We start from the raw sequence: 21,451 nt of genomic DNA, 5'->3' as shown, positions 1-21,451 counted from the left end.
ACCCCTCCCCCATCCACGAACCCACCGTGAAGAAGCAAAATCGACCCGTTCAAGTAAGGAGGTGCGGAAAATGAGGGAGGGGACACTAAGAGTGTGGTGAGCGGCTGCAAACCGTGTAATCAGCGAGGAGTCCAGGGCTGTTTCATCCTTTGCGCCTTCAGGAGGAGGTGAAAACTTGAACACACGAACGGTAGTCGCACGGCCCTCCCTTCCTGAGCTCAGGGGCGGGGCGCAGCCCCCCCCGGAAGTACTTCCCCTGAGGTCTACCGGAAGTGGCGTCCGGCAGGGAGGGGTTCTTTACCCGGTCAGGCAGCTGAAGCTCGGCGCTTGGGTTACCCCTGCAGCGACGCCCCCTGGTCCCACCGATACCACTGCTGCTCCCGCCCCTTCACTCCTCGGCCGCGCCATGGGCACCCGCGACGACGAGTACGACTACCTCTTCAAAGGTGAGGCCATGGGCTCTCCCGCTCTCCCCCGACTCCCGTCCGGGGGCCCGGGACACTCCCGGGGGGCCCGCGCGAGGCCACCTCAGGACTGGAAGTGGCCTTCCTCCGCCTTTCCCTCTCCGTGCGGCTTGCCCCTTGGCCTCCCAGCTCAGCACTTTTCCTTCCTTCGGACGGGGTGGGTGGGGAGGGTCCTCGCCGGCACCGGCCCGGCTCAGAGCGACCTCCTCGTAGGCCTTCGCCAGCCTCGGAGCCCCTCACCGAGTGTCCTGGCGGCGGGCTGCCTTCTCCCAGGTCATCTTCCTTTCCCGGGTTTGAGGCCCCTTCTCGGGGGTCGCCCCTCCCACCATCTTCTCTGGGATTTGGCGCCCCCTCCCCCTCAGTCTGCGCTCGGCCGGGCTCGCTCCCCTTCCTGCACCCCGGCGACCCGCCCTTCGCTGCGCTCCTCACCTAGCCTCGGCGCAGACCGCCTCCGCCGGCCTTCCCTTATCCGCCTCCCTGTCCCCCTGGCGCCTCCCCACCGCCCCGCCTTCCCCTCGGACACACAGCTCCCCCAGCCATGTCCATCCCGGGGCCAGGCCCCGGTGAACATCTGCGCGGCCAGCGGCCCGCACGGGCCCACAGCTCCGGCCGCCGGTCACCTCGCGCTGCCCCCGGGATTGGCAGCCCTTTCTCTGCCTTCCCTCCCCAGGCGGTGCTGAGCGCTCCCGGGGCGTCCGTGCGACCCCGAGGCTGGGGCGCCGGGCCGGAGGGGGTGGTCCGTCACCCGCGCGCGCACTTGTCGCAGTGGCCCGGCCGACGGGTGTGACCGCCCACCCGGCCTTCTCTCTCCCTCCCTCCCCGGCGGCGCCCGGCCCGGCCCGGCCCGGGGTGACTCTGACTCGGCTCGCGGGAAGGGGTTGCGGATGGGTGGTGGCTGTTATCCCTGCCAGACCTGCAGGCCCGGTTCCCGGGCAGGAAAGGCTGTGCGCTGCGCTAATGCGAGCTGCCTTTATCGCCATGGACTGGCCGCTTCCTGCTGCAGCGCTGGGAGGATCCAACCTGTTTTTGGAGCAGGAAGGGAAGAGTCCTCGTTGGCTACAGACCTTTCCCAAAAAGTGGGCGGCGGGGAGAAGTTGTGTGCCCTTCGGTCGAATTAAATATTTATTATAAGACAACACATATTGGAGGGTGAGGAGTGGGTAGAAACAATTGCTTATTGGTTAGTCCGGAAAGAATCCAAATAGTTGTGTGTGTGTTTTTTTTAATCAACAGAGATAAAGGGTACAGTTTTCAGTGAGAAAAGAGTACAGTAAATGCTTTTTGTTTTGTTTTGTTTTGTTCAGTGAATGGGCTCTCTCTCTGACGTTCTTTCTTTGCTCCTGAATTAGGAGGGCAGCCATCAGTGGTTATGATGCTGAACAAAGATCATTACCAGGGAGGGAGAAGCCATTGCTGTTAAAGCTTTACAGTGGAGGGTGGAGTTTAGAAAGAGTGTTAAGCACGGTGACAGTGTCTGACTTTGCAATTGGGTGCTAAGGAAGAATGATTGACCAAATGCAGCAGGTAACATTTCTTTACTTTACCAGTACTTTGCAAATCTCGGCATACTAGCTGATGATGCCCTTATCACCACTTGCTCCTCTGGGCCAGAATATTCTATTATACGGGGTGAATATGTTCAGTATCTACCCCCTGCCTCCCTCTCCCCTCCCCTACCCCCCATAGTGGAAAGTCATTTACAAGAAGAGGGTACCTAATGCATTTTATATACTGTTTGTTGAAGTCATCTGAGATCAGGTGATATTACTTAAGTGAGACCCTGGACATGAGTTTAGCTATTAAAGGGAGAATTTAAAAAATATATATTTTTTTAATGAGGTACTGTGACAGTGAGCAGCTAGCTACCTTTGAAGTAATTAATTCAGAACAAGATAGACTATCAGAGTATTTCTTCTGTTTGGTTTGGAACATAAATGTTGGTTTATAGAAGCCATTTCTTTTTCACTAAGAATATTATCCTGGGTTGGCTTAAGGAATTTGAACTTAATTTTGGGCTTAGAACATCCTACTAACAATGATTGAGAGCACAGGGCTTTGGAGTCACAGAGGCCCATTCAAATCCTGACTCAGGTCTTAAATCTGTTTTGTGACCTTGAGAAAGTTAACTTTTTTAGCGTCAGTTCCCTCATTTATAAAAAGGAACAGTATGTACCTCTCAGGACTGTTGTGAGAATTCAATGGGACTGGTTATAAAATTTTAGTTTCTGTGAGGACTCAATAAATGGTAATAATGTGAAAGAAGTTACTGTGATCTTGTCAGGTTTTTTTTTTTTAAACCATAAATCTTTATAAATATAAGAGCATTTAAATATTAGTAAGGAAACTTAAAACTAGGAACTTCTAAAGTACTTTGTTTCCATGGGGTATGGTTTCATTTTGCTGTATATTTTGCTGTTTAAGGTAGAGTGTTTAAAAAATTCTGCTGAGAAGGATTTCCACTTAACGTTCTTACAGGATATGAGTCACTTTTTTATTTATTTCAGTGCTGATTATTTAGCCAAATTCTTATTTATACAATTATTATTATTCAAAATGAATTAATAATAATTTTATTTTAAAATGGTTCATTCTAGACATGAGATAGGCTGCAGCTCTCTACTTGGAGGAAGGCTTACCTAGCAAACTTAATAGTTGAGGAAGTGGAAGTTAGTTTGTAACTCTAACCAATTAAAAATGAAGAGGTATTGTCCTGGCCCACTACACTGAAAACCAGATTCCGGTCAGGGCACATACCTTGGTTGGGCAAGTATGGGAGGCAGCCAATCGATGTTTCTCCCTCCTTACCTCTTTCCTAGTCCCTTCCTTTCTCTCTAAAATCAATTTAAAAAAAAAAGAAGCTGTGTTTTGATTAGTATAGGGTGATCCAAATGTGGGGAGAGCAGGACAGTTAATCTGAATTATGTATTTGTTCTTGAACATTACTCTTTTTAAAAAATATATATTTTATTGATTTTTTACAGAGAGGAAGGGAGAGGGATAGAGAGTTAGAAACATCGATCGCAACCAAGGTACATGCCCTTGACCGGAATCGAACCTGGGACCCTTCAGTCCGCAGGCCAATGCTCTATCCACTGAGCCAAACCAGTTAGGGCTGAACATTACTCTTTAGTTAAACTTAATATTAAGACTTTTGATAGGTGATTGATTTTATTTTTAAAAACTTTACTTTTTATTTTAAACCACAATGTGGTTAAGGCCCTGTGGAACACATAAGTGAAATAAGCATCAACCATAGTTCCTATTTACAAATATTGTGGTAGACACCAATCAACTCAGTCTTATTTTCTGAAAATACCTGGATTACTTAGTCTACAGAAAATACCTGGATTACTTAGTCTACACCATTTTCTTTTTAATCTCATTGTAGGTCAGTAATAATTAATTACCAGCTAATTATCAGTAGAAATGATCATAGGAACTTTGCTTTCTTGTATCTTGGTAGTTTTCTTTCAAAATTTTTGATTGAGCAACTCAGATTCTGCTGAGTCTGGAAAACATGTCTAGATTTCAGCCTTATGAAGATTCTTTTGGTGAGGTACTATGAATATACAGGATGAGGCAAAAGTAGGTTTACATTTGTTCATATGGGAAATAATACAATAACTAATCCTCCTATATAATAAAACCCTAATATGCAAATCGACCGAACAGCAGAATGACCGGTTGCTATGACGTGCACTGACCACCAGGGGGAAAATGCTCAATGTAGCAGTTGCCCCCTAGTGGTCAGTGCGCTCCAGAAGCCAGGCTCATGGCTGGCGAGCGCTGGGGTGGTGGCAGGAGCCTCTCTCGCCGCCTCCACTCCAGTGCTAAGGATTGACGGCTTAGGCCCACTCCCTGTGGGGTCCCGGACTGTGAGAGGGCGCAGGCTGGGCTGAGGGACTCCCCGCCTTTCAAGTGCCTGAATGTTGTGCACTGGGCCTCTAGTAAATTATAAGAATAAACTGTTTTGAATACTGACAAGTGTAAACCTACTTTTGCCCCATTCTGTAGTTCGAAGAGTAGAAAGATCTCCAAGTTTATTTATAAAAGCCAGTATGAAAACTATCGCTTTTTTCTTCAGGTGATAACTTACAGATCTGATAATACTATGATTGATTTGTTGAATTAAATTTTAGTTCAGCCTGGCTGGATAGTTCAGTTGGTTGGAGCATTGTCTTGATACACCAACATTGTGGGTTTGATCCCCAGTCAGGGCACATACAAGAATCAACCAATGAATGCATAAATAAGGGGAGCAACAAATTGATGTTTCTTTTTTCTCTTTCAACTCAATAAAAAAAAAAAATTAGTCCAGTATATTAGTTTGCAACGGAGTGTATAAAACTGAATGTGGTTGAATAGGTGGAAATTTTAATTACTTAATATAATTAATATGTATAATATGTTTTATGGCTTTTAGCTGCCTAATATTTGATATATATTGAACCAAATTCAGTTTTAGGGTTAGAGATGATACTTAAAATTCAGCAGATAAGGTTAACCAAGTGGTAATAAATACTGTCAGGCTATTTTAGAAATGCTATAGTTGTTTCATATGTAGATGCTGTTATTTATGTTTATATATTTTACTAGAGGCCTGGTGCATGGATTCGTGCACCAGTGGAGTCTTTCGGCTTGGCCTGTGCCCTCTCTCAATCCGGCCTGGGAGGGATCGTGGGAGGTTGGCCAGCCAGGGAGGGACCATGGGAGGGCTCCAGGGCATGTCTGGCTTGTCTCGCCCAGTCCAGATTGGCCAGACCCCAGCAGCAAGCTAACCTACCAGTTGGAGCATCTGCCTCCTGATGGTCAGTACACATCATAGCAACTGGTTGACTGATGGGTTAGACACTTAGCATATTAGGCTTTTATATCTATGATGATGGCTATAGTTATAGAATGTTCAAAGTACTTTTAACCTAAGATACCAGTTATGGAAAATAGGAAAGTCACTGCAAATTCCTTTCTTGAACTGTGTAGTGTGATCATATTGTGTGTTACATTTAAAAAATGCAATTAAATATTACCATCTTAATGAAAGAAACTAATTAAAAATTAAGTTTGAGTCCATGAAAATTTTTTAAAATATACTTTTATTGATTTCAAAGAGGAAGGCAGAGGGAGAGAGAGATAGAAACATCAATGATGAGAGAGAATCATAGATTGGCTGCCTTCTGCACACCCCCCTACTGGGGATGGAGCCCGCAACCCAGGCATATGCCCTTGACCAGAATTGAACCCAGGACCCTTCAGTCCGCAGGCCAAAGCTCTATTCAATGAGCCAAACTGGCTAGGGCTTTGGTTTGATTTTTAAATCATAGCCAATGAGTTCTCTCCTGTTGCTTAGATAATTTAATCTATTCTTACAAATTTTTTTTTTTTTTTTTTTTTTTTTTTAGTGAGCCTAAATGTTTACTTCTTAGTTTGGTTTCTCATTTGGTAACTGAATAGAAGCAGCTTTCCTTATTGTGTCATTTCTCAGCATCATCTTGGCAGCACTATTCTTAAACATTATCTTCTCTTGTAACTTAAGATATAATCCTTTAACAAGTTGCTAATCTTAATTCTAGCAATCTTGTCTATGTCTCGTTGAGATAACTATTTTATACTGTATAAAGCATTTATAAGTCTTGAATTATTTTTAGCTAAAGGTGCTATTTTTCATAATGTTAATTGTTTACATTGAGGGGAAAAATGCCCTCACTAACTTACTTTATGATGGCATAAAGATTTGAGGATGGGGAGACAATGAACATAGTTATTAGTTAAAGTGGAGGTCAAAAGGGAAGAAATAAAAAACTTTAAAGGGCTAGAGTTTTTGTGGGAGGGAGATGGTGTTTTTTTTATTTTCTAAAGGTGTTATCATTCTAGATGTCTTGCTCTTTGGCTCCTGAATTACTGATTGATATCTGAGTGCCTATGAAATAGAAATGGTTAACCTTTTGGGTTTCTTTTATTTCCTATTCCCACTTAAAGTGAGGCTTTTATACCTCAGTGCAAGTGTGGGACCAAAAATGATTCAAAGGAGGTTTCCTCTGCAGAACACTCAGCCTCTTTCACTGAGAGGCAATAGTGAGTATCCTATTAAGAGGGTAGACTCTATTACTGAAATTGGGATTTGATCTCACGTCCAGAATGGTGGACCTTGGAAACTAACATATCAACCAACCTTCCTATAAAATTGGAAGTGTATTGTATGTTACTTTCATAACCTTAGTATATTCTTTGGTACCCACTTTAAGGCATTTATTATAATGTCTGTGGTATTTGCCACCTCTACTTGACTATATAGCTAGGAATAACTCCTTGGGCTGCATGGAATCACTGCTGCCTGGGTGATTTCTTGCTGAATCAGCTGATAAAGGAAACCAGAAAGATATGCATTTGATAATATACTCCCTCCAAGACTGCCCAGAGGCTAGCTTTTATCCACTCTTATGGCAGGAAAGGAATGCATAATGGATTCTCTTCACTCTCTGACCAGAATGCAGTGAACTCTCACAGTTAAAAAAAAATAATAATTTTTATTGATTTCAGAAAGCAGAAGGGAGAGGGAGAGAGAGAAAAACATCAGTGATGAGAATCATTAATCAGCTGCACACCCCCTACTGAGAATTGAGCTTGCAACCTGGGCATGTGCCCTGACCAGGAATTGAACTGTGACCTCCTGGTTCATGTGTCGATGCTCAATCACTAAGCCACACCTGCCTCTCAGTTTTTTGTTTAAATATATTTTTATTTACAAAAAATATATATTTTTTGGTGTTTCTTTTTTCTCTTTCAACTCAATAAATAAAAAAGTTAAAAAAAAATTAGTCCAGTATATATATTTTTGCTCTATCCACTGAACAAAAACGGCTAGGGCTGCCTCTCAGTTTATTTTATTTTATTATTTATTTTATTTTATTTTCCTTTATTTATATCATTTTATTTTATTTTTTGCCTCTGCTTTTACATTCTTCCCCACTCCCTGTCCATTCCACCAAATCCCAGTTTCTTTAGTAAGGCATGGTTTTATTTGGTGTTATTTTTGCATATTTGATTTCCTAGTCCTGATGTCTAGATTAGCTAGTAAGAAGCATTAGTAGTTCACAATAGGAATAAGTATATTTCCTGAAATGCCTATAACATTTTTACAAAGGAAAAAAGTTTTGTCAGGCTCAGATCCTGTAAATCAGTGAACTCATTTTGTTCTTTAAATTTTGATAGACATGCTTTAAAATAATTTAACTGCCTATATCCCCATTGTTTTTGAAATTCTTAAGGGGAATATTGCCTTGGGTGAAAAGAATCCCCGTGTGTTTATTAGTTAATAAATAAACTGTCTCCTAAATAGTAATTATAGGAAATGATTTTATCTAATCAAAGCCTGTTTTAAAGCCCTGGCTGGATAGCTCAGTTGGTTAGAAAGTTGTCCCTATACTCCAAGGTTGTATGTAGGTTCAATCTTAGTACAGGGCACATACAGGAAGCAGCCAATGAATGCATAAAGAAGTGGAACAACAAATTGATGTTTCTCTTTCTCTTCCAATCAATCAATTTTAAAAAACAAAACCTGTTTTTTAAATAAATCATGAAGTGGTAAGTGAAAGTGTATGTTCCCTGTTGACTCAGAATTGTTAGTCAGCTTCCTAGGCTCCCTCAGAATTGTTAGTCAGCTTCCTAGGCTCCCTGTTAAACTTAGTGGATGGAGTGTTTGTTTTTGGAGGAGTCTCTCGTTTCCTGCCAATCTGTTAAATGCAAATGTTGTTTCTGTGATCTGGGTGGCAAAGTTTATAAACCTGATGCCTCATATGTTAAATGTGTTTCATTTTGCCCAGGTGTGAGTCCTGAGGTCACACCTACTCTTTGAAGAAACCAAGAACATTATATTCATTTTATCTCTCTATACCACCAACTAATATCCTTTGTTATTTTTCATGTCTGAGACAAGTTAGAGTCACAAATTGTTCATTTGGTTTAGGATTTATCTTTCAAGTTACCTTCTAAGGCAGCAAATTTCAACCTTTTTCATCTCATGGCACACACAAACTACTAAAATTCTGCGGCACACCAAAAATATATACTCCTATATTTTTGTCAATTTGACAGAAAAATAGGTATAATTTTGATTCATTCACACTGGACGGCTATTGTTGTGGTATCATTCTTTTATTTAATAATCTAAAGGAAAAGAAGTCAGTGCTTCTGGCTAGTCAGGTATTGCATGTTTAAAAAATTTTTGTGACACACCGCTTGAAAATTGCTGTTGTAAGGTGGTGTGCTTGTCTCATTCATCTTAGATAAAGTTCTTTGTCTTTTCAGTTGTCCTTATCGGAGATTCTGGTGTTGGAAAGAGTAATCTCCTGTCTCGATTTACTCGAAATGAGTTTAATCTTGAAAGCAAGAGCACCATTGGAGTAGAGTTTGCCACAAGAAGCATCCAGGTTGATGGAAAAACAATAAAGGCACAGATATGGGACACGGCTGGGCAAGAGCGATATCGAGCTATAACATCAGCGTAAGTCTCAATAGTTTTTTAAGTTCTGTGAAATAGGCTGCCATCAAGTGAATTGATTGCCATTAAGTTAATTAGCTGACTTTTGTTATCAGAAAAGATTTTTTTCCCCTTTTAAGAATGCCAGTATTAGGATTTTGAAATTTATTTATAAATGTGTTTTTAAAAATGTATAATCCACGCCCTAGCCAGTGTGGCTTAGTTGGTTGAGTTGTCCCTGCCATGCACCAAAAGGTTGGTTCGATTCCTGGTTGGAGCACATGCCTGGGTTGTGGGATCCCAGTAGGTGGTGTGCAGGCGGCAACCAATTGATGTTCTCTCTCTCTCCCTCTTCATCTCCATTCCTCTCTCTCTAAAATCAGTAAAAACATATTAAAATATATATAATCCATATATTTAATTCTTCCTAGTGTTTCCTTCCATTTTGTGGTTGTTTTCTAATAGTTACATATGTTTCTGTTTTCAGATACTATCGTGGAGCTGTAGGTGCCTTGTTGGTTTATGACATTGCTAAACATCTCACATATGAAAATGTAGAGCGATGGCTGAAAGAACTGAGAGATCATGCTGATAGTAACATTGTTATCATGCTTGTGGGCAATAAGAGTGATTTGCGTCATCTCAGGGCAGTTCCTACAGATGAAGCAAGAGCTTTTGCAGGTTAGTGATATGAGTTTCATGTTATTACAGTGATTCTGTATTTCTTACTGTCATATTTTCAGTTTTGATAATCCTTCCAATGAGGTTAATCAGTTACAGTAGTTTCAGAAAAGTAAACATGAATAAATAATGAATGCTCAGCAAGGATTGTTGTTTTTAAAGTATATGGTGACTGTTGGGCTCTTTTGCTTAATTTTGAGTCATTAAAACACTATAGTATTTTGAGTTTTTGCTGCCAAAAATTGAATATAAATACTGTCTCCTTTTCTCTCCTGGAAAGGGTAGATGAAATCTATTCTGTATTGTTTCTTTTTCCATTATGTTTCTGTGTTTACCAAGGCTGCTCTATGTGGGTTTGAAAAGTAGTAGACCAGGGAGTGTCAAGGATCATAGGCATTCAGCAGCTTAGGAATTATAACTTTTTAAGCTTTACAGGGGGTCTACCTATCTCTTGCCACTGTTCTGAAAGGCAACATTGTACATTCTTGGCTAGTGAAGGTTGTGAGCCTCCACTAGTGATTATCCCCATTTTTGGTTTTCCAGGCAAGAAGCTTTATTTCAAATAATATAGTTACAGAATTCTAAGTGAATCTTATATACCCATCCTTGTTTATACCATAGCTGTGTGGTTAAAGGACCATAAGGGATAGAAGTAGCAGGATATTTGATAATTTACTATATTTTGAGTAGTGTTATCATTCTTGTGGTAGTATTTAGGTATACCAAGTATTTATTTTAATGAACCCAGTAAAAATTTCTTATGTTTAATTTTAATCTACTAAAGTGTAAATTATCCTTTATTGCCAAGAATGGTATCCTTATTGCCAAGAACTTGGGGAAGTGGAACAACAAATCGATTATTTCTCTCTCCCTCTCCCCCTTCCTCTCTCTCTAAAATTAATTTTTAAAAAAGGAAAGGAAAGATCTTTTATATTTCCATTTAAAGCCTTGAGTGTATTACATCTCTTGTATTAACTTTGCACAAAACTGAAGTTTTTGCGTCTCCCCACAGAAAAGAATGGTTTGTCATTCATTGAGACATCAGCTCTAGACTCTACAAATGTAGAAGCTGCTTTTCAGACAATTCTGACAGGTAAGACTTGCATTTTCAGATTATACCAGTGGGAAATAAAAGTTTTAGGGAGATAATTTAAACAAATTAATTGGGAAAACAAACTGTCACATTCTCTGAGAATGACTTATCATTTAGAGAGCTACTAGAACAAGAGCTATAAAATTAGTTACAACTTTTGCTTGTTGAACTTTAATCATTCTAATTTATCTGGTTTATAGTGGGAAAATACTTTGAAAATTATTTGTTCACTTCTATTATTACCCATGTATTCTATAATTCATGGTCACAGAGTAATGCTTAAATGTACTTTCTAAGATAAATATTGAAATCCTGGCTATGGAAAGATATAATAAATGCCTTATTGAAATTCAGTAAAGTAAAGGCATTCTAGGTTCTGATGTGTGTTATAGAAGCAGCTAGGGAAAAATATGTTCTTAAAAATTTAAATGAAAAACACAAAGTAAAATTCTCTCATGATATATTGTAGAAGAAGCAGAGTGTCACCTGTGGAAAAAATCAGCCAGTTATTGCATATAGAAAAGTTTAAGTAGTGGGGAAGGAACAAAGTTCATGTTGTTTTGGAATGTGGATATGCAGACCAGGTCAACCTCAAGTATAAGAAGGCATTTTATTTGTGATGACTCATATTTACCTTGTCTTTATTAATCTTAATCCTTTAATAAATACTTAGATAGGTTGTTTTAAATACTTTAAAATTATATGTTACTTTTAAGAACTTGCTAGTTATTTGTTTTTAAATATATTTTTTATTGATTTCATAGAGGAAGGGCGAGAGAGAGAGAGAGAGAGAGAGAAACATCGATGATGAGAGAGAATCATTGATTGTCTGCCTCCTGCACACCCTGCACTGGGAATCCAGCCCGCAACCCCTGGCATGTGCCCTGACCACAGAATCAAACCATGACCTCCTGGTTCATAGGTGGACGGTTAACCACTGAGCTGGTCAAGAGCTCACTAGTTTTAATACATAGGATAGTCTTGTTCTAAAAAAGTCTATATGGATAAATGGTTAAATAAATGTTTTCAATTATAATGTAACAAGATTCTTTGTATGCAGCACTTGTATTAGATGTAAACAGGTTTTAACTTTTAAATGTCTTATTTTACTCTAAAAAGTAGGGAATAGACCTAGGATTTAAAAGCATGGACTTGGAAGCCTGACTTGGGTTCTAGTCTGGCTCCTCCACTTATTAGCTCTATAATCTTAGGTAAGTTACTTAATCTTTTTAGGCCTTACTTTTTTTTTTTTTTTTTTTTTTTTTTGTCTGTAAAATTTAAATATGTTTTGGGGAGTTCTGTTATTTTCTTTTTGGTGAGAGTCTGAATTTATAACAAATACCTTTGATACGATTTGCCTCGACTGTTAGGTTGTGACTTCAAGGTTTTTGTCTCTGTAATCCATAGAAAAGAATTGCCTCTCACTGAGACATCTACTCTAGACTCCAAAATGCGTACATGAGTTCGTGCATATAAAATACTTAGCTATTCCTGGTACCTAGTGAACATTTGATAAATTAGTAGCTAAATAGCAATTAAGGTATGAAAAAATTTAACTAAAAAAACTAAATAGTGGTGATTTGTATACCTATCTTATTAGAATTCTTTTCTGTTATCAAAAAATAGTAACTAGCCCTGGCTGGTTTGGCTCAGTGGCTAGAGCATCAGCCTATGGACTGAAAGGTCCCAGGTTCGACTCCAGCCCAGGGCACATGCCTGGGTTGCAGGTTCAATCTCCAGTGGAGGAGGCAGCCGATCAATGATTCCCTCTTATCATTGATGTTTCTATCTCTCTTTCCCTCTCCCTTCCTCTCTAAAATCAAGAAAAATATATATATATTTTAAAAAATAGTAACTAAAAGAACTGGTGCTGGGGTTGGATAAATAGTCTTTGGAACATAGTAGCTTTCATTTAGAATCTTGTGTGGTTTCATTGCAGATCATTTCAAACAGGCAAGATTTGGTTAAATATGCAGTATATCTGTAAATCCTACTTTTCCCTTTATAAACACTTAAGTGGATTCTATTGACTCAATATGTAGACTAATACTAATTTTAGACCTAGCAGGGTAGGCTTCTACTCTTTAACTATTTGCTCCCATTCCCTCTATAACTAAGGTCACTGAATCTCCCTGGTTCTTAGATTTATAGTGTCTTAAAATAAGGAAAGAGAAACAGGAAAGAGAAAAAAAAGTCATCTTGAAGGTCTGAGTCTCAAGGCCTCTAAAAATGTCACTTGAAAAACTTTTTAGTCAGTCCTTGTTGTTGGGATATTTTTTTTGTCCAATTGCATCTCCTCTGCTATAAATCTCAGTGTTTATCTGTGGGATCAGAGATCACTGCATATGGCAGCAGACATCTGTGCTGTTTTGCAAGTGTTAGGATGTTTGTTCGAAACTTTTTTTTTACCAGTGGGAGGATTAATGCATTGAAACAAACAGGAAAGAGAAAAATACTCATTAAGCTTAATTCACCTTAAATGTTAACAGTATTAAGGGAGCATTTACATTGTATATTGATGTTGCTATAAGAAAAAAATAGTTTTTTAGCTCATGGACACAGGCAATAGGCGGGGTAAAGACCTGGGGGGATGGGTAGGGGCTGAGAGGAGGGGATTAAAAGGGGGGGGGGAATGGGAGACATCTATAATATTATCAACAATAAAATATATATATTTAAACAAAAGAAAAAATAGCTTTTTAATTTTAAAATTATATATTGAAATATTACTATATATCAATAATACTTTCCATAGTCTTATTTTTTTCTTTTAACTTTGAATTTTGATAATTTCAAACTTAAAGAACATTTACAATCATAGTAAAAGAATTGGCAAATATCCTTCACCCATATTACCCATATTTACATTGTATATTGATGTTGCTGTAAGAAAAAAATAGTTTTTGCCTAAGTACTTTTTATTGTAAAGATAAGAACATTCTCTTTTATAACTGTAGTATAATTCTCAAAGTTAGAGTTAAGTAATAACTTTAAAGATCAGTGTTTAACTACAGACCTTATTCAGATTTTGCCAGTTGTTCCAATTATTAGCAAAATAAAGTCTGGAATTAGATCACACATTGTATTTCGCTGTTGTATCTCTTTAGTTTCTACTAACCTGAAATAGTTTGTCGGTCTTTTCTATATTGTAATTTTTTGGAAGGATACAGTTACTAAATTTGGGTTTTTGTCTACTGTTTCCTCATGATTAAGTTCAGGTTATGTATTTTTAGCAGGAACATCACAAAAGTGCTTAGTGCATCATATTAGGAGGCTCATGATACTGGTTTGTTTTATTCATTACTAGTGACGTTAACTTTGGTCACTTGGTTAAGGTGGTATCTGTCAGGCTTCTACATTAAATTACTAAGTACAAGTCATCTTTTTAGTATGAAGACTAAATCTTTTTGTGGTTGAAAGGATTTTACTTCACTTAGCATATTGACTTAAAAGTGGAGTGAGAGTTTTCAGGCATTACAGTAGTCTCCCCTTATCTGCAGTTTTACTTTCCTCAGTTTTAGTTACCAACAGTCAGGTGTGGTCCAAAAATATTAAGTTCCAGAAATAAACAATTTGTAAGTTTTAAATTACACACCGTTTTGAGTAGTGTGGTGAAATCTTGTGTCCTTCCACTCCATCCTGTCCAGGACGTCAATCACCCCTTTGTCCTGTGTTTCCTGCTGCACACACTAGCCTACTCATTAGTCACTTAGTAGCCCTCTTGGTTATCAGATGACTATATAGCAGTTCTTGTGTTCAAGTAACCCTTATTTTGCTTAATAATGGCCCCGAAGCACAAGAGTAGTAATGCTAGTAGATGATTCTAATAGATATACCAAAGAGAACTTAACCTGTAAAAAGTACTTCCGTTTGGTGAAAAGGTTTGTATGTATAGGAAGAAACATAGTATATATAGGATTAGGCACTATCTGTGGTTTTAGGCATCCACTTGGGGTTTTGCACTGTATCCCCTGCAGATGGGTGGATGGGGGCGGGGGGAGCTTCTGTAATTTTACTAGAGTTGTGAGAATCTCTTATTTAGGCGTAGTAGCTTTGTTCTTGCAATGTGGCAACTTTTAAATATGTGTCAGTAATTAAATTGGAGCATTTTTTGACCTTTGAGAAACTTACTTGGTGAGCATTGGGCTTGAAGAACACCTGAAAAATGCTGATCTAGGCTCTAGTGGAATAACTCAGGCCTGTGCTATTTTCACAATTCTTGTCATTGAAGAATTTTAGCTCTTTTTGTTCCCCAATTTGGAACAGTGGCATTTGACTTCCTTAGAATTTACTTTGCACCTTGATCCATACTTCCATTAGAGTAGAAATAGATATATGTCTTTTTTATTTAACTTTATCTGTTTATATTTAAAGCTGTCTTAATGTTTTACTTCATATTTAGGTTGATAAGATATTATTCTTATATAAGAAAGATAAAGCAGAATTCCTTTTCTTTCTAACCTTACCTATTCTTTGGACATCTTGAAAAGAGGCTGCACAGGAATTGGTATATCACATACATTTGTTTCTAAACGAGATTATCTCCTAATTGTCTGACCAATATTTTCCTCTTGATTTATTGCCTTATTTTTATTAGCAGGTATTTTTTTGGTGACTGCAGCAAATGAAAAATTAATCCATTTCTACAAAACAGTATACAGTACTTGTAGGCAGTTATACAGCACTGCTCAAAATTCTTGCTTTGTAATAAGATCTCTTTACTTATTTAACTTTCGATGTTCTCTGGAATTCTTCCTTTTCCTCCCATCCAGTATTTACTTTTCATGTAAGAACCTCTAAAATATTTTTTGTTTTGGTTCTCCTAATGTAATGTTTACTATAACTTGTTGAGAAGTTAAAATTTGTAGAGGGTCACATTTATTCACTTGCACTTGAAAAAGAACCAGCCATCCAGTTTGGGATTAGAGAGAAAACGCAAAGAATAATGAATAGTATAGCCCAGCTTAGTTGTTGAGGGTCGACCTATGAACCAGGAGGTCACGGTTTGATTCCTGGTCAGGGCACATGCTCAGGTTGCAAGCTCGATCCTCAGTAGGGGGGTGTGTAGGAAGCAGCTGATTGATGATTCTTTCTCATCATTGATGTTTCTATCTCTCTCTCTCTCTCTCCTCCTCTCTGAAATCAATAAAAATATATATATTTTTAAAAAGAATGAATGATATAGTTTTACAGTAAATTGATGATTACATTTATTCCTTAGCCACTAGTCTGATTGAATGACTATCTTTCTTTTTACCTTTGACACACTCTGGTCCCATCCCTTTCCAATGAAAATAATCTAAATGAAGACTCCATATCCTTTGTTGGCCTTGTTTTTAAAAAATTCTAGTCAGTAGTCTTTATTGTAATCTATTTTTTCTCTTGACGCTTCTTAAGCTTTGAACCAGTGTCAACCTTCTTCTCAAACATAAATTTTAGTACCACTCCCTCCCCCCTTAAATCATAAAAAAGGGCACACTTGTTGTCAGTGTTTCTATTAGTTTATGCATTCAGTTGACTAGCAGTACAGCTTGCTGTTCAGCTTTAGGAAAATTAGTTTTTAATTTGGAGAAAATGTATTAATTCAGTTTGTACATTTCTTTCTCTTTAACTTTTTGTTATGGAAAGTTTCCAACATAGTAAAAGTAGAATAGTATCATGAACTCCCATGTAGTTGTCAGCCATCATTATGGCTAATCTTTCCTCCACCTTCTCCCCCCACCATTATTTTGAATCAAATCCCAGGTATTACATCATTTCATTTGTAAACATTTTATGAGGTATATCTGAAAGATTAGGACTTAAGCCCATAAAAACAAAATCACTTAGGAATTGGCAGTAGTTTCTTATTATCATTTATTATCCAAACAATATTAAAATTTCCTATCTTAAGCTTTTTTTTACACTTCAAATTATAATCCAAATGATGTTCATATTGCAGTTGGTTGACATGTTCTAGGAGCATTTTGAAAACACAATTCCACTTTCTTTTATAACTTTATATTTTTTAAATTTTCAAGTATTACAGAAATAATATAGTGAACACCTTATACCCTTCATCTAGAATCATCAACTTGTCACATTTAGTTTATTTCTACATGTGTATATATATACTCCTCCCTCCCCCCTTTGCTCAATCTTTGGAAAATAGTTTGTACACATTTTGGCACTTTACTACTAAATATTTGAGTATTTTCTCTCCTAAGAACAAGGTAATCGCCTACATTATAACAATACCATATACCATATCCAAGAAATTTGTGTTTATACTGTATTATATAAGGTGCAGTAGTTTTTCCTGTGTGTACTAATGTCCTTTATAGATTTGATTATTACATTTTAAATCTAGGGTCTGGTCAATTGCATTGATGGAATTGTTTTATATGTGGGGTATCAAATAGAGTAGCTACTGATAACAGGTTGTTATTGAGTACTTGAAATATAGCTAGTGCTGCCCAGCTTGTGTGGCTCAATGGTTGAGCATCCAGGAGGTCACAGTTCTATTCCCAGTCAGGGCACATGACCGGGTTGTGGGCTTGATCCCCAGTTTGAGGCATGCAGGAAGAAGCCCATCAGTTATTCTTTCTCATCATTGATGTTTCTGTCTCTCTCCCTCTCCTGTCCTCTCTGAAATCAATAAAAATATATTAAAATCCTATATAATAAAGAGCTAATATGCTAATTAGACCAAACAGCAGAACAACCGTTCAGACTACCTTCTGGATTACCTTCCTGATGAAGCTGGGGCTGTAAGGGCTGACCGAGGCAACCAGGGCTGCAAGGACTGAGCCCCTTGCACAAATTTTGTGCATCGGGCCTCTAATTATATATATATATATATATATATATATGGCCTGACTGGCGTGGGCTCAGTGATTGAGCATCCACCTATGAACCAGGCGATCAGAGTTCGATTCCTGGTCAGGGCACATGCCTGTGTTGTGGGCTGGATCCCCCGGAGGGGGCGTGCAGGAGGCAGCCAGTTGATGATTCTCTCTCATTATTGAGGTTTCTATCTCTCTCTTTCCCTCTCCCTGCCTCTCTGAAATCAATAAAAATATATTTAAAAAAATATATGGCTAGTGAACAGAGGAATCGGGTTTTAAATTTTATTTAGTTAATTTAAATAGGTGGCTACTGTATTGGACTGCACAGATATAGAACATTTATCTCATTTTAAAAATGTATTTTATGGCAACTTTTTTCAAGAGTCTTAGCTGGTTGTTTGGTAGAGTGTCCCTCAATCTGAATTTATCTAGCTGTTTCCTCACGATAAATTCATTTTAAACATTTTTGGCAGGAATACATAGATGTCCTTGATGGGAATACATTGATTCTTTCATAGTGCATCATAATAGTAGGGCATATCATGTCATTTGTTGTAGTTTTAGAATTCCCTTACCTTTTGAGGATATTTGGGGTGAGGGGAAGCACTGGGAGAACAAAGATAAATAAGATATATAATATAGCCAGAGGGAAATACTCTTAGGTGATGCAATATAAGACCAAATAAAATGTGTTAAAAATACTTGCTGTAGGAATTTAATAACATTCATGCAGTTAGTTACTTATCAAACCTTTACTATTTGCTATAAGCCAGAGATATAGCAATGAATGAGGTAGACAGTTTTGTTCCTTACAGAGCTTTAACATTTAGTGGAAGGAGTAGACACTAAATAGTATTGATAAGTGTCATGTAAAATCTTAAGTTGCTTGTTTTGAATAATTATTTAATTACAATTTATCTTTAGTGTAGGAGGCAGTGATAAACATGATCTTTCTCTCCTGTTCCAAGAATTCTTTGGGATTTTGGCATGTTTATGAAATTGGGCTTTTCCCTATACAGCCAAGAAAAATACCTTAATGTTCGTGATAGTACAAATTTATTTTTATTTTTCTGTGGTACAGTGTCAGTGTATATAGGTTTTTTGCTAAGGGTACAATTAAAATACTCTCATGGTCTAATTATTTTTTTAATACTCATCCGAGGATATATTTTTATTGATTTTTAGAGAGAGAGGACTGCAGGGGTGGGGGGAGGAGGGAGGGAGGAAGAGGGAGGGAGGGAGGGAGAGTGAGAGAGAGAGGAAGGAAGGAAGGAAGGGAGGGAGGGAGGGACGGAGGGAAAGAAAAACAGAAACAGCAACTGTTTGCCTCTTGTACTACTTGCCCGGGATCAAACCCACAACATAGGTATGTGCCCTGACCAGGAATCAAACCTTTGTTGTACGGATGACACTCCAACCAACTGAGCCATCTGACCAGGGCTTTCATGGTTTAAGTTAGATCTAAGCCCATAAACTATGAAATTTCTTTAAAGCAAGATTTATTAATTGACTGGTGAATCTGTCCCTCTGAAATGGAATACCTTTGTTTCTCTTAATCCAAGGGAAATTGTTAAAATAATGGTTGACTCTAATCAGTGGCTGTTTGAAAATAAAACTTTAAATTTATGCATTTTCTGTTCAGTTTATTTGCAGTTTTCCCTGCAAATGTATCTTCTACCTTTATGTATCTTTTATGTCAACTATTGGATGGGTCTGTTCAACACTGAGTATTGCTGTTTCTTTTTTCCCCCTCACTCAGAGATATACCGCATTGTTTCCCAGAAGCAAATGTCAGACAGACGTGAAAATGACATGTCTCCAAGCAACAATGTGGTTCCTATTCATGTTCCACCAACCACTGAAAATAAGCCAAAGGTGCAGTGCTGTCAGAACATATAAGGCATTTCTCTTCTCCCATAGAAGGCTGTGTATAGTCCATTTCCCAGGTCTGAGATTTAAATATATTTGTAATTCTTGTGGTCACTTTTGTGTTTCATTACTTCCTCATACTTAACAAATTTTCTGTGTTTTAAGTCTGATTTTAGCTTTATAAAATCATCCATTTGTCCCGAATGACTGCAGCTTTTTTTCATGCTATGGCTTCACTAGCCTTAGTTTAATAAACTGAATGTTTGGATTCTTCAATGATTGTTTCCTTTTCATCATGGAAACCTGTCACTGTAGGACATAATAGAACTTGATCACTTGAAGCTCAGACCTGTTGGTCTTGATCAAATCAAGCTAAGAAGACTTTAGAAATAAGCTATCATTTTGCCACAGAGCAGCTTACAATTCATGCACTCTTCTCTCAGTGCATTATATATTACCACAAAGCTAAGAATTGCCCTATAAGCATAGCAGGATTTTGAAAGCTTGAAAATTTTCCATTATTCTGGAAGTCACTTTCTAAAATGCCTTAATAGGGTTATGTACTTTTTGTAAGCATCAAAGTTGATTCGAGAGGACACCTTTTTTTCTGGGCAAGAATTATCTTAATAAACACAGAAGATTGTATTGTGGTTTTCAGTTGTGTTATGGTTATGGGTTCTGGAGGCTGGGAATTGGAGAGACTGTTGGAGTTCTACCTGAGGTGCTTCTGTTGGAATGATCAGGCAGCCTAAGTTTAATGATAAGTCATCTAATTTATCTAATATCCCAGCAGTAGATTAGGGGGCATTTTATTGCTCAGGCAATAACTGGTTTAATGCTCTTAGTATCAAATTGTGAAGTGGTAATTTTTGTCTCAAAACCTTCCATTAAATGAAATGCAACCTAGTTTTATCACCATATTCACCAGCAGGCATGGATAATTCTTTTAATAATGCTGATTGTTTAGTTTTGCAGTATATTATGGAATATAGTCCAGTTAAATATCTGGTTTCAGTATGTCAAAAGAATACAGTGAGAGGTTAATTTCTACTCAAGTAGTATCACTTAACGGCATGTATTCTTTTAGTACTTAAGATGAAATAGTACTTTGAGTTTAAATAGAATGCATTTAGGCCATTATACAGACCTGAAATAGTATTCTTCCACTACATTATTGAAATCAATGGAGCAACTAGTTTCTCATTCAAAAATGTGCACACTAATATTTAGTTTTACTTTCTTGTGGATAATATTAAGCACTTACTCTGCAGTGTTCTGAAAGTTGTGTCAACTGAAGTGATTCTATTCAGGATGGTGGAATATCCCCAAAATATATATATGTGTGGGATTGCATAGATTACTATGTTTCACAGTTAATCTCCTGTCTTTTGCGATGCTCATGATGTGTGGGGCACACTGAAGGCATTGCTGTGGTTTGTCATTTTGGTTTTCTTATTTTAGTGTATTAGTATGATAACTTATCTGTTTGTAAATCACTACTTTGTATTTTATGCATGCTCTGTAACTTGGCTTTTTTTTTTTTTAGTTACTGATTTGGAATATATTCATATTCTAATAAACAGTTATAGGGGGACTATTCTTTATGTTGTCAGATTACATTTTCCCTTTGCTTTGTATATAGTCATAGAATATTTGATTCTGATGAATGAGATATTATAGGTTCTTGCATTACAGAGTAAACATGGAGTTGGAGGCACCATTGTGTGAATTCAGCTTTGGTTTTAGACATGTAGTTCAATTGTGCTTTTCTTGGAAAAAGTATTACCAGAAATACAAGGGACGTAATTAATCTCTGTACTTTCATACATAACCCTGTCACTAGACCCAGGAAGAGGCTTCATTGCTCCTTATTTTACTGAAAATTAGTAGTCAGTTTTTTACAAAATTATTTAAGAGAAGGAAAAAATAGGTAGTGAATTGAAAATGATAAAGTAACTGAATTTTTATCAAGTATAGACTTAATGTTGCTTTGGGCATGGTTGGATCTTGGGAGCAGTCCAAGAAACCAGAAGTAATAGAA

The 21,451-nt window shown here is 37.9% G+C and overlaps 1 protein-coding gene across 1 annotated transcript; it reads left to right on the top strand.

The window, feature by feature from the left end:
* The first annotated feature begins 287 nt into the window (after positions 1–287).
* RAB11A (RAB11A, member RAS oncogene family) lies at positions 288–21,009 on the top strand. The gene is made up of 5 exons (XM_070420558.1): positions 288–446; positions 8,769–8,964; positions 9,428–9,621; positions 10,634–10,714; positions 19,301–21,009. Exons 1-5 carry the CDS (start codon positions 407–409, stop codon positions 19,438–19,440), a joined length of 651 nt encoding a protein of 216 aa, XP_070276659.1. The 5' UTR covers positions 288–406; the 3' UTR covers positions 19,441–21,009.
* The last annotated feature ends 442 nt before the right edge of the window (positions 21,010–21,451 follow it).

Source organism: Myotis yumanensis, unplaced genomic scaffold, assembly GCF_028538775.1.
Source record: "Myotis yumanensis isolate MYYU_CA2020_CCGP unplaced genomic scaffold, mMyoYum1.0.hap1 SCAF_1, whole genome shotgun sequence".
Taxonomy (NCBI): domain Eukaryota; kingdom Metazoa; phylum Chordata; class Mammalia; order Chiroptera; family Vespertilionidae; genus Myotis; species Myotis yumanensis.
The sequence above is the reverse complement of the archived record's forward strand: the minus strand, read 5'-3'. Positions and strand labels throughout refer to the sequence as shown.